This window comes from Lichenostomus cassidix, chromosome 1, assembly GCF_008360975.1.
Source record: "Lichenostomus cassidix isolate B80296 chromosome 1, HeHo_3.0, whole genome shotgun sequence".
Classification (NCBI taxonomy): Eukaryota; Metazoa; Chordata; class Aves; order Passeriformes; family Meliphagidae; genus Lichenostomus; species Lichenostomus cassidix.
This window is the reverse complement of record NC_139479.1, coordinates 86,995,036-87,008,685: the sequence shown is the minus strand read 5'-3', so window position 1 is coordinate 87,008,685 and position 13,650 is coordinate 86,995,036. Positions and strand designations below refer to the sequence as shown.

Here is a 13,650-nt window from a genome sequence, read left to right as displayed (position 1 = left end):
CACTGCTTCAGCAAGTACAGGACACTCAGATGGCTGTGTCCTGCTTTCTTGAATTATATTGGAATCTTATAAATGCCTTTAGAATCAATGAATATTTTCCTGGAGTTCAACAGTAGTCAAAAATGATCAGTAAGATATTCCCAAATTATTTGGCAACCCTTAGGAGCCTCATTATGAGCTTGTAGCAACCAGAAACAGCATTCAAGCACCATATTCACAAATTAAACATGAATATGCCTGTGATCAAGCAGGCCTGATCTGTTTGTGTCATGAATTACTAACATAAAGCAATTCAAGTGATTACATTCTTGTCTGAATCTTGGCCTTGTTTTTCTGCTGCCTTAGAGAAACTGTGTCGATTATCAAGGAAACAAGAGTAAATAGGAGACAATTTCCACCTTTTCATAAGTCCAGATCAGTGGTATAATCTACTAATTTCATCTTCTACTGCTTTATACCTCTTATAGTTTAAAATTAGTTCATTTGGATCTCAATTAGAAAGTCTAGGATAAATCATGATCTTTTACATAAATCCGATCCTGACTGGACAGATTTTGTGGAGCCAAATCCTAGCTGGCATCTCTCGAAATTTTGGATTGCTCCAAATTAAGACCATTGTGTGTCCTGCAGGACAGGCAGCAATTACAGCAATACATATGGATTTTGCAATGCTAAAACGTAAAAAAACATTGCATAAAAGAAAAATTAAACCTATGAAATATATAATGTAGAAGATAAGGAAGGAACAGACTGATTTGATGGCTTTCATATGAGCCTCTAAGCTGGGATCCCTGAAGCCACTTGCATTATTTTGCATCTGTCTGGTGTGTACCCAGAGAGACCGAATCAGCAGGACACTTGAAACAACAGACAGTGTTAAAGGCAAACTTACACCCGCATTACAAAGAAGAATTAATAAACCCAAACTGTCTTTCCTTGTGGTTCTCACTGCTGAAGAGTTTGTCACAGGTAGAGGAGCAGTGAAGTTGTCATGCACACCATAGTCATCCCAGGCAAAGGGAATTGCAGTTACGAAGGAGTAGAGCCATGATGTGAGCAGCATCCAGGGCATCAGCCTGGGAATCCTTTGCTTCAGCCAGATGAAGAAAGACTGTGTAAAACTGGCAATCTTGATACAATAGAACACACTGAGCCAGGCACCAAACCAGAGCATGGCGTAGTTCAGAAACATATACACAGTCTTGATAATTACAGAAAAATTTTCATCAAAATAGGAGGGTTCACAAAACATAGTTAAGAATAAATCAAGTATAATCCAGCACTGTAAAATGATTCTGGATGAACTCAGACAGGTCACTATCATATCATATGGAGACCATGTTTTGCTCCCAATGCAGCTTGATGAACTGACTGCCAAGATAATTCCATTTCCTAGAATTCCTGCCATGGCTTCAATTATAGCAATTGATAGAAAAAGGAGAGCAAAAGATGTGACCATTGCAACACAAGAGCTTGGAGTTATTACTCAGCTTCACCTGGGCTCCTGAAAGCCTCAGATCTGCCAGGCACTGCCTATCCAAGTGGAGCTGTTATGGGCACTTGCTCATCTATTTATCTCAGGGGCAGAAGGATCATGATGTCATGCAATATTTCTGCTATTTTACATGTTGTTTTTGGGGTTAGTAGCTCAGCTGATTTGTCTAAGCATGCAAATTGGATAAAGATTCAATTACGGTGTTTTCAGATTGGCCAAAGTGTTTGCATTGCAATGGTGAAGGGATTTGCATTGGAAGGCTTATGGAGCAGCTGAAGTGGGGTTTTTCCATCTGCAGCTTTGCCGTCCAGTGTCTGATGTCCTGCTTTACATGTCTAGATTTGTTTTTTATACCAGATGCCATAATCTCTCCCTGCCTTGCAGTGTTATTACTTCAGAGTTTATGAGAAATGCTTGCCAAAGCCTCTTCTTTTCCTGGAGCAGCTCATTTTCGTTATCAAATATATTCAAATGGCTGCTGGAAAGGGGATTGCCCCGTTTTTCTTTTTGTGTATGGATATTTTTAAGCATTCTATTTATCACTGAATGCTTGCTTGGAGTGTCCCAAAGGAGGACAAAAATTTGTAGGACTATTAGAATAGAGGAAAGGAAAATCAGTTTACCAGAGTACTTCACTGGTCCATTTTCAAAACCCTCCTGAAAAATGCAGACATTGCCTAAGGGATTCAAGTTCTCGATATATGCAGCATTACATATAGGAGCAATGGCACAGGTATGAATTGAGTCAGTTTTCCTCACATATGGAACATACGCATGTATAAATTCTGTTGTACTTGCTAAAAGAAGTGAATTCAAACACTTTCCACATCCAAGAGGATGCAGGTCTTCCAAGGGAGTGGAGAGGCTTGCGTTTAGTGCAGAGGTTTGAGAAACATATTTTATCTGTAGGATACAACACAGAAGGAAAGACACAAAGGCTCTTTAGAAATGCAGTGACACAAGCAGCTGTCAGGAGTACACTAAGAAGCTGTGGGCAGTGATGAAGGGAGGAATTGTGAGACTTTTTCAAGGCTGTTTCTTTGTATAGTTTGAATTTACCAGTGCTTAATGTAATCTGTGTTTGCCTAAGCGTGATCAAACCTTTGTGATCAGGTGCCCATAGAAATAGAAGTAAAACTTCGTGAGCATTCACCTCTAAGAGATGCATATTTGTTTATTTATTTGATACATGTACCACTGTATGTGTTATGAAAATGTTATGTACAGATAGTTTTATGATAAAACACACCAAGAAAATGATTGAAATAGTTCAGGATCCAATAAATAATATGTAAAAAATTAATTAATTTTGATATTGGTACAAACTAGTCTTCGTTAAAAATATTTTAAAGTGTTTTTAGTTCACAGCCCCCATGGCAGCAGGTGGTTGTGCCCTGAAGGAAGCTGCACCCTGTGGAGATCCCACCATGGAGAAGTGTCCTGACAGGAGCTGCAGCCTGTGGGGATCCCATGGTGAAGCAGTTTGTTCCTGTAGGTTTGCCCCTTGTGGAGAGGATGCCCTCTGCAGTCCCCATTCCCTGTTCCCCTGCCCTGCTCAGGGAGGGAGGAGACAGAAGGGTGAAGAGGAGGCGATGGGTCGAAAGGATTTTTGCTTTTGGTCTTTCTTTCACACTTCCCTACTCTGTTATTGATTGGCAAAAAATTCAATTAATTGTCCCCATGTTGAAGGAATTCCCCCAAGGCAAGGCAAAGACAGTAAGGACACTCTGAGGCCTGCAGTCTCCCTAAACATTGGCACGGATAGCAAATCAGTTCTGTTATGATTATCAAGGTCAGACAGAAGTTCAGTGGTTGCCAGGTATGTCCATAGTGATAAGACATGCCCAAGATCAAGCGAATAATTGCAGTCTGCAGGCCAGGATGAGTATCCAGGTCAGTTCAGCAGGTGGAAAGGCACAGACAAAGCTGCCACACAGCTCACGGAGAGACCAAGTGTGAGAACCCAGCTTAGGAGCAGCTCCTGAAAGTAGAGGAGGCAAAACCTCACTGAGGTTTCTCTCAGCAAGAGGTTTTAAGGTCAGTCAGTGGAACTGTGGAAGTTGGCTCTGAAAGCACACAGCCAAAACCCCAAACCCAAGGCCTTAATTTCACCAGATAATCCACGAATAACCTTTTGTTGTCCCCTGGCCCAACATGCACAGAAAAGCTGTATAGCATGGCACATAGGTTTATCTTGTCCTTAAAATCCTGTTGAGATGGGCACTGAAAACCGAGTCCATTGCATGTCTTCCAGAGTTTCACTCATGAAAACTCCGGCTGTGCCAATTGCAATAAAAATTAGACAAGGATCATGTACGGATCTTTAATTTAGATATTTGCATTTCTTTTCGTGACCTAATGACTCTAATCTACTTAGTGTTTTGTTGCTCTGAAAAGACTGTGCTTTGGAAAATAAATGGGGATTGCTGTCGTTCTTTCTTTGAATTGCTCACTGATGACTTTTTTCAATACAGAAAAGTGTCTTTAATAGGAAAGAACTTTGTTTCAAATGCTGGCGTCATTGCTTTATGCTACATGTGAGCAGATTCCTACAAAGTCTTGTGAGCTTTTTCCTGGATGCTCAATGGAAACAAGCACAAGGGAACATGATCTTTTCTTCTCCTTCTGCCAGTGTTAGGGCAGGATGAGCATTGAATTTTGTTTGTTCCTTGATTTGATTTGCTGTACCTGATTTGAATCAAGCTGCCAGAGTTGCTGAACAGCGTTGGTGTGTGGAAATAGTGCTGATTGTTTCAGAAAGGTCTGAGGCCATGATTTTGAAACGTTCCTCATGTTGCCATCTGGCAAGTTTATGGTGCGAGAATAGAACCATTTTCCAGCTTACAAATAAAACAGAGAAAAAGAGAGAAAAGCCTACTTTCTGACACGATGTATGACATCACAGGATTCTAACTCCTGTAACTCTCATTTTCCTACTGGTACAGACGCTGTTACTTTTCTGTCCCAGAACAAGACTTTATCAATCTTGTCTCATAATTTATCCAGTAGAACACAGGAATTTAGTAGACTGTGTGTCAAATGCATGTTGAAGATATTTTATTCATATGGGAGCTGGTCAAACACAGACAGAAAGGTCTACCAGGAGATAGACCCTATAGGTGCCTTCCAATATTTCTGTCTATTTAGCCTCTTAGATTCTCAAATGCATGTCAATACACAGGAAGCTATTTCATTTAACTCTATGGAAATAAAGCTTTGGAGGGATGATGCACTTCAAGAGCCAGGAAGATAGCGCAGGACTGTTTTCAAATCTCATGAGGAATGAGGAATGTGGAATAAGCTAATGTAAACAAGTTGTACGAGAGTGTTAGTGTGGAAAACACATAATCACTGAATGATTATATGCAGGTGCCTTTTATTCTCGAGCTTGGGAAGCCAGGGTGTAACATCTACCCAAATCTGACTTCAACATGGATTTGAAGTGAATACAGTTTTATATCTTCCCTTACAGAACAGCGATGTAATCATATGTTAATTATCAACTTATCATTGTTCCATTGTTTCCCCCCAAGCATTACTTTAAGCCCCCCTTCTCCCACAGTATTTCTGATTTATTTCACAGGTGCTAATCCGCATGATTTCACTAAAACAATCCCGATTCTCTAAGCAATCTCCGTGACCATGTCGCTGAGCCCTGGACATGTAGTGCCTACCTATCCCATTCCTAAAGCCTATTTTTAACAAACATTTTAACCCAATGTTAACAAGAGCAGCTGTTCAGGGTGTCCCTGCTGAGCAGCCATGTGCCTCACAGCTCAGCCAGGAGCAGGACAGCACCCACAGTTTGTGGGGTGAGCACAGCCCATGTGTTTTGCCTGTTGGTGTGGTCAGAGATGCCTGAGGTTTGTGGCTGAAGAGCAGTGAGGGGACAGCAGGGAAGGGCAGAGGATGGACCAACCCTCCCACCATGGGTGTTCCATGGTGCTGAGCTGGAAAGCAGCATGTTTCACTGGTGCTGGCAACGCCTTGTGAGGGTGTCATTGCCATGTGCTGAATTTTCAGCAGCTCTGTTAAATGGCAGGAAAGATGTTCCTGCAAGCCACTGCTTCAAGTCACCTGTGAACCAGTTTCTGTCATGAAGGGAAGGAAGACTCCAACACAGGTTATTATAAAGTAGGTATTTTTTAACTTTTAAAAGAAAGCAATTGAGGCACAGACTAAGATCAAATATGGGTACATTGCTTCAAACAGATTGACAACATCCAAACCAGGCACATTCCATCAGAAAGGGCTTAGTCAACACAAGGCCCAAGTCCTGTATGTTTCGGTGACAGTCCCTTTAAAAGTAAATGAACTACCACTGCAGCTGGAAAGGATATGAAATTCCAGTCCTGGTGTAATCATAATGCAGTGACAGTGATCACTACTTCAGCAAGAGCAGCAAGATCAAAAGGCCATGTCATCCTTTCCTGAATCATACAGGAATCTGAGTCTTGGCCTTGTTTTTCTGCTGTCTTAGAGAAACCATGGTGATTTCCGAGGAAATTACAGCAAATAGGAAACAATTCAAACAATTCTTCATAACAAGACTCTAATATAAGTAAAGCAAATTTCCACCCATATTCATGATTCCAGATCAATGCCCTAATCTACTCATTCCAGCGTCAATTACTTCATACCTCTGACGACTTCAATTTAGTTCATTTGGATCTCAACTAGAAAGCCAAGGCTAAGAGATTCTCTTTAACATGGATCTAATTTTGACAGGACAGGTAGTGTGGTACCAAATCCTGTCTGGCAGCTCTCGAAATTTTGGATTGCTCCAGATTAAGACCACTGTGTGTCCAGTGGGACAGGCAGCCATTACAGCTTCACAAACAGATTCCCCATCGCTTAAAGGTGAAACAACACTGAATAAGAAAAGAAGGAAACAAATAAAATATACACTGTAAAGAATGAGGAAGAAACAGACTGATTTGATGGCTTTCATATGAGCCTCTAAGCTGGGATCCCTGAAGCCACTTGCATTATTTTGCATCTGTCTGGTGTGTGCCCAGAGAGACCGAATCAGCAGGACACTTGAAATAATAGACAGTATTAAAGGCAAAGCTGTACTTGCATTACAGAAATAAAACAATGAAGTCAATCTGTCTTTCCTTGTGGTTGTCATTGCTGAAGAGTTTGTCACGGGTAGAGGAACAGTGAAGTTGTCATGCACACCATAGTCATTCCAGGCAAAGGGAATTGCAGTTGCAAAGGAGCAGAGCCATAATGTGAGCAGCATCCAGGGCATCAGCCTGGCAATCCTTTGCTTCAGCCAGATGAAGAAAGACTGTGTAAAACTGGCAACCTTGATACAATAGAAGACACTAAGCCAGGCACCAAACCAGAGACCGCAGCAGTTCAGAAACATAAAAACTATCTTGGAATGTACCAACACGTTTTTCATATAATAGGTTTCCAGAAATATAATAATGAAGAATTGCAGTATAAACAAGGACTGCAAAATGATTCTAGATGAACTCAGAGAGATCATGATCATATCATATGGAGACCATGTTTTGCTCCCAATGCAGCTTGATGAAGTGACAGCCAAGATAATTCCATTTCCTAGAATTCCTGCCATGGCTTCAATTATAGCAATTGAAAGGAAAATGAGAGCAAAAGATGTGACCATTGCAACACAAGAGCTTGGAGTTATTACTCAGCTTCACCTGGGCTCCTGAAAGCCTCAGATCTGCCAGGCACTGCCTATCCAAGTGGAGCTGTTATGGGCACTTGCTCATCTATTTATCTCAGGGGCACAAGAATCATAATGTCATTCCATATTTCTGCTATTTTGCATGTTGTTTTTGGGGTTGATAGCTCAGCTGATTTGTCTAAGCATGCAAATTGGACAAAGATTAAATTACATAGTTTTCAGTTTGGTGAAGGGATTTGCACTGGTATGGTTATAGAGCAGCTGAAGTGGGGTTTCATATCTGCAGGTTTGCACTCCAGTGTCTGATGTCCTGCTTTATATGTCTAGATTTGCTCTTTTTTTCCCAGATGCCATAATCTCTCCCTGTCTTGAAGTGTTATTGCTACAGGGTTTATGAGAGTAGTTACTGTGGTCTCTTGTAATACTGGGTCAGCTCCTTTTCCTTATGAGGTATGTTCAAATGGCTGCTGGAAGGAGGATTGTCCCAGGTATTTTTGGTTTGTGGATATTTTTAAGTATTATAGTTTTCATTACATTCTTCCTTGGACTGTCCCAAAAGCGAACAATAATTTTGTAGGGAGATAAGGACAGAGAAAAAGACAGTCATTCTACCAGAGTACTTCACTTGCCTATTTTTCACAAGCCTCCTGAAAAATTCCAGAATTTTTCTAAGAAATTTAAGATCTGGCAATACACAGGAGCAATGGCAGTAAAATCAATCAAATCAGTCTTGCTCCCATATGGAATATGAATACTTTTAAAATTCTGCTGTACTTGCTAACACAAGTGAATTCAAACACTTTCCACATCCAAGAAGGCACAGGTGAGTGGAGAGCCTTGGATTTAGTGAAGAGGACTTGGAGTCATGTTTTATCTGTAGGATAGAGCATAGAAGGAAAGACACAAAGGTTCTTTAGAAATGCAGTGACACAAGCAGCTGTCAGGAGTACACCAAGAAGCTGTGGGAAGTGATGAAGGGAGAAATTGTGAGACATTTTCAAGGCTGTTTCTTTGCATAGTTTGAATTTTCCAGTTTGCCTAGGGCAGTGATCAAACCTTTGTGATCAGGTACCTGTCGGAGTAGAACTTTGTAAGCATTCACATCACATATATGTACATCTGTTTATATACTTGATGCATGTAGCATTGTATATGTTATGTTCATGTTACGTTTAGATACTTATTATTATATAACGTACACCAAGAAAAAGATTGAAATAGTTCAGGATCCAATAAACAATATGTTAAAAATTAATTAATTTTGATGTTGGTAAAAACTATTTTAAATTAAAATTATTAGTAATCGTTTTTAGAGAGAGCGATATGATTGGATATGTTCCATTATTTTAACTTTTCATTAAGCCCATTTCATAAACTCTGGGATTTCCATTTGGTGACGCAGTGCTTCAATGGTCTGGCTCTATGTTCAGTTTCTTTTGATACTTGCTCTGAAAGGCTTTCCCACTACACCATCTGCAAAGTTCTTTGTTGAAATTAAGCTGTAAATTGCCAATTTCTTGGATGTAAAAACTTGACAACAAATCAAATATTGTTCTGGTTTTATATGTTTAACCAATGGGTTTGTCTTGGAGTGATGTTATGATAATCCTTTATTCCCTATAGTTGGCTTATATGCTCAAAAAATGTAGTCCTGTCACTTTAACTACATTCAGCCGCAGAGAGAAATGCGGGTTTTGAAAACTTTTTCCCCAAGCCTCGCCACGGGGGAGCAAGATGGGGGAAGGGAGGATTCTTTGCTCTCTCCAGAGACAGCACGCGGGGACGCTGTTGAAGTGGGCTCTGTTCCGGTTGGTTTTTTTTTCATTTTTCCTTCGTTTCGACCCGTTTTCTTCGATGTGCTTCGTCGCCCGAAAACACAAGGGAGCCCAGAGGACAGCAGAGCTCTCGGGCAGCTCCGCCCAGTCCCCCTCACAGGGCCCGAGGGGGAAAGCTATCTGAGGAAACAAGACCTTTTAATCAGGTTTAATAACTCCTTTTCCCCTTGGTTTTCCCCTTTCCCTGTGCCTTGCAGGGCACTCTGCGTGGTTTTATTAAATAAATAGTTTTTTCTTCACTTCCATCTAAGAAATTCTGTTGTGGGTGGGGGAGGGGGTGTCAGAGCCCTTAGCTCTCAGAAGAGAGAAAATTTTATCATTAATCCAAAACAGGGTTCAAAAGCCATAGAAGCTGTTCCTTACGAAGTTTTTGTAACAGATTAAGAAATTCTGTTTCCAAATGTTACAAGTGTACCTGTATGGGAATTTTTGGAGGTGTCACACACATAATTTTGGTGTGAAAATTTTCTGTAAAGCAGTTACTTTCTCACAAACTGTTAGAATTTCAGTTTCATGTTGCAGGGATAAAAGAAGTGGTTTTGGTTTCTTGGACAGGAGCTGCCTTTTAGCATGCTGTTGACAGATACTTCCAATAGAAAAATATCAGCAAACACAGAACACTTTCCTTTTAGGAAAACTGTGGAGGAGCTCTTTGAATTCAGCAGCTCTTTTAAGCTCATTCATTGAATCACAGAATCAGAGAATGTTTTGTGTTGAAAGGGACCTTCAAGAACATCTAGTTCCGACTCCCTGCCATAGGCAGGGACACCTTCCTGAAGAGCAGGCTGATCTAAGCCCATTCAGCACTGACCATGAAACCACTGGCAGGAGATAACCGGCAAATGTCTGTGTGATACGAGTGGGGTTTATGGGCAAGGTTTAGGTAGAGAGGAGGCTGCAGGGATGTCTTGTGTGAGAAGGGACCAGGTGTTGCCCCTGCGTCACACAGAACCAGTCTGAGTTACCCCAGAATGGACCCACAGCTGGCCAAGGCTCAGCCCATCAGTGATGGTGGTGACATCTCTGTGACAACTTATTTAAAGAAGGGTAAAGGCCAATGCCGAGCAACTGTGAGAGAGAGTAGTGTGAGAGAATATGGGAGAGAAGCAGCCTTGCAGACACCATGGTCAGTGAAGAAGGAGTGGGACAAGATGCTCCAGGCCCCAGAGCAGAGATCTCCCTGCTTCCTGGAGAAGATCATGCTGATGTGGACTGTGACCCTGCAGCCCCTGGCAGAGCTCACTGGAGCAGATATCCACCCTGCAGCCCGTGCAGAGCCCCCATGGCAGCAGGTGGTTGTGCCCTGAAGGAAGCTGCAGCCTGTGGAGATCCCACCATGGAGAAGTGTTCTGGCAGGAGCTGCAGCCTGTGGGGATCCTGTGGTGAAGCAGTTTATTCCTGTAGGATTGCACCCTGTGGAGAGGATGCCCTCTGCAGTCCCCATTCCCTGTTCCCCTGCCCTGCTCAGGGAGTGAAGAGATAGAAGAGTGAAGAAGAGCGTATGGGGGGGCAAAAGATTCCTTCCTTCCTTCCTTCCTTCCTTCCTTCCTTCCTTCCTTCCTTCCTTCCTTCCTTCCTTCCTTCCTTCCTTCCTTCCTTCCTTCCTTCCTTCCTTCTCACTTCCCTACTCTGTTATTGATTGGCAAAAAATTCAATTATTTTCCCCACGTTGAAAGAATTCCCCCAAGGCGAGGCAAAGACAGTAAAGGCACTGTCAGGCCTGCAGTCATATATGTCACATATGGGCAAGGATAGCAGATCAGCTCTGTGAGGATTATCTGGGTCAGACAGAAGTCCAGCGATTGCCACATATGTCCATAGTATTAAGACATGCCCAAGATGAAGGGAATAATTGCAGTCTGCAGGCCAGGATGTGTATCCAGGTTAGCTAAGCAGGTGGAAAGGCACAGACAGAGCTACAGCACAGCTCAGGGAGAGACAAAGGGTGAGAACCCAGCTTAGAAGCAGCTCCTGTAAGTAGAGGTGGCAAAACCTCCTTGAGGTTTCTCTCTGCGAGTGGTTTTAAGGTCAGTCAGTTACACTGTGGACGTTTGCTCTGACAACAGACAGCCAAAACACCAAAAACAACGCCTTAGTATCCCCAGAAAGTCTATTCATATCTTTTTGTCGTCCCCTGTCCCAACAAGCACCGGAAAGAAGTATAGCATGGCACAAAGGTTTTGCTCTTCCTTAAAATTGTTTCAATGGATCGAATCCTTTCAATGGACTGAAAACTGAGTCCATTGCACATCTTCCGGAATTTCAGTTATGAAGACTCATGCTGTGCTAATGGAAATGAAAATCAGAGAAGGATCATGTAGGGATCTTTCATTTAGATATTTGCATTTCTTGCCTTGACCTAATAACTCTTACCTAGTTCCTCTTTTGTTGCTTGGAAAAGACTGTGCTTTAGAATATAAATGGGGATTGCTGTCGTTCTTTCTTTGCATTGCTCACTGATGACTTTTTTTCAATACAGAAAAGTTCCTTTAATTGGAAGGACTTTTGTTTCAAATGCTGGCTTCTTTGCTTTATGCTACATGTGAGCAGATTCCTAGGAAATCGTGTCAGCTTTTTTCTGCATGCTCAATGAAAATATGGACAAAACGACATGATTTGCATCACCTCCTTGTGCCAGTGTTAGAGCAGGATGAGCTTTGAATTTTGTTTGTTCCTTGATTTGATTTGCTGTGCCTGATTTGAATCAATCTGCCAGAGTGGCTGAACAGTGTTGGTGTGTGGAAATAGTGCTGATTGTTTCAAAAAGGTTTGAGGTCATGACTTTGAAACATTCCTCAGGTTGTCATTTGGCAAGTTTATGGTGCGAGAATAGAACCAATTTCCAGCTTACAAATAAAACAGAGAAAAAGAGAGAAAAGCCTACCTCCTGACACGATGGATGACATCACAGGACCATAACTCCTGTAACTCTCATTTTCCTACTGATACAGAGCCTGTTACTTTTCTGTCTCAGAACAAGACTTTATCAATCATGTGTCATAATTTATCCAGTAGAACACAGGAATTTAGTAGACTGTGTGTCAAATGCATGTTGAAGATATTTTTATTCATATGACTGCAGTCAGGGAGCTCATGCACAGACTAAGATCAAATACAGGTACTTTGCTTCAAACAAATTGACAGCATCCAAACCAAATACATTCCATCTGAAGTGGGTTAGTCAACACAAGGCTCAAGTCCCTCAAGTCCTGTATCTTTTTGTGACAGTCCCTTTAAACGTAAATAAACTGCCACTGACACTGAAATGGGTTATGAAATTCCAGTCCTGATGAAACATTAACACAGTGACAGTGATCACTACTTCAGCAAGAGCAGGAAGCTCAAAAGGCCATGCCATTCTTTCTTGAATCATACAGGAATCTGAGTCTTGTCCTCGTTTTTCTGCTGTCTTAGAGAAACCATGGTGATTTCCAGAGAAATTACAGCAAAGAGGAAACAATTCAAACAATTCTTCCTAACAAGACTCTAATATAAGTAAAGCAGATTTCCACCCATTTTCAGCATTCCAAATCAAGACCCTAATCTACTCATTCCAGTGACAATTACTTCATACCTCTGATGACTTCAATTTAGTTCATTTGGATCTCAGCTAGAAAGTCCAGGCAAAGTGATTCTTTTTAACAAGGATTTAGTACTGACAGGACAGGTATTGTGGTTGTGCAGTGCCAAATCCTGTCTGGCAGCTCTCGAAATTTTGGATTGCTCCAGATTAAGACCACTGTGTGTCCAGTGGGACAGGCAGCCATTACAGCTACACAAACAGATTCCCCATCGCTTAAAGGTGAAACACCATTGAATAAGAAAGGAAGCAAACAAATAAAATATACACTATAAAAGATGAGGAAGGAACAGGCTGATTTGATGGCTTTCATATGAGCCTCTAAGCTTGGATCCCTGAAGCCACTTGCATTATTTTGCATCTGTCTGGTGTGTGCCCAGAGAGACTGAATCAGCAGGACACTTGAAACAACAGACAGTATTAAAGGCAAACTTACACCCGCATTACAAAGAAGAATTAATAAACCCAAACTGTCTTTCCTTGTGGTTCTCATTGCTGAAGAGTTTGTCACGGGTAGAGGAGCAGTGAAGTTGTCATGCACACCATAGTCATTCCAGGCAAAGGGAATTGCAGTTACGAAGGAGCAGAGCCATGATGTGAGCAGCATCCAGGGCATCAGCCTGGGAATCCTTTGCTTCAGCCAGATGAAGAAAGACTGTGTAAAACTGGCAACCTTGATACAATAGAACACACTGAGCCAGGCACCAAACCAGAGCATGGCATAGTTCAGAAACATATATACTGTCTTGATAATTACAGAAAAATTTTCATCAAAATAGGAGGGTTCACCAAATATAGTTAAGAATAAGTCAAGTATAATCCAGCACTGTAAAATGATTCTGGATGAACCCAGAGAGATCATGATCATATCATATGGAGACCATGTTTTGCTCCCAATGCAGCTTGATGAAGTGACGGCCAAGATAATTTCATTCCCTAGAATTCCTGCCATGGATTCAATTATAGCAACTGATAGAATAGGGAGAACAAAAGATGTGACCATTGCAACACAAGAGCTTGGAGTTATTACTCAGCTTCACCTGGGCTCCTGAAAGCCTCACAACTGCTAGGCACTGCC

The 13,650-nt window shown here is 41.7% G+C and overlaps 3 protein-coding genes across 3 annotated transcripts; all 3 read right to left on the bottom strand.

Annotated features, from left to right (window-relative positions):
- Nucleotides 1-523: 523 nt before the first annotated feature.
- On the bottom strand, nucleotides 524-1,459 carry LOC146445134 (taste receptor type 2 member 40-like). The gene has a single exon (XM_085057461.1). The coding sequence runs from the start codon at nucleotides 1,457-1,459 to the stop codon at nucleotides 524-526; it is 936 nt and encodes a 311-aa protein (XP_084913587.1).
- Nucleotides 1,460-6,185: 4,726 nt separating this feature from the next.
- LOC146445133 (taste receptor type 2 member 40-like) lies at nucleotides 6,186-7,133 on the bottom strand. Its single transcript, XM_085049811.1, has one exon. The coding sequence runs from the start codon at nucleotides 7,131-7,133 to the stop codon at nucleotides 6,186-6,188; it is 948 nt and encodes a 315-aa protein (XP_084905937.1).
- A 5,497-nt stretch (nucleotides 7,134-12,630) lies between these two features.
- On the bottom strand, nucleotides 12,631-13,575 carry LOC146445132 (taste receptor type 2 member 40-like). The gene has a single exon (XM_085049808.1). It carries the CDS (start codon nucleotides 13,573-13,575, stop codon nucleotides 12,631-12,633), a length of 945 nt encoding a protein of 314 aa, XP_084905934.1.
- Between the last annotated feature and the right edge of the window lie 75 nt (nucleotides 13,576-13,650).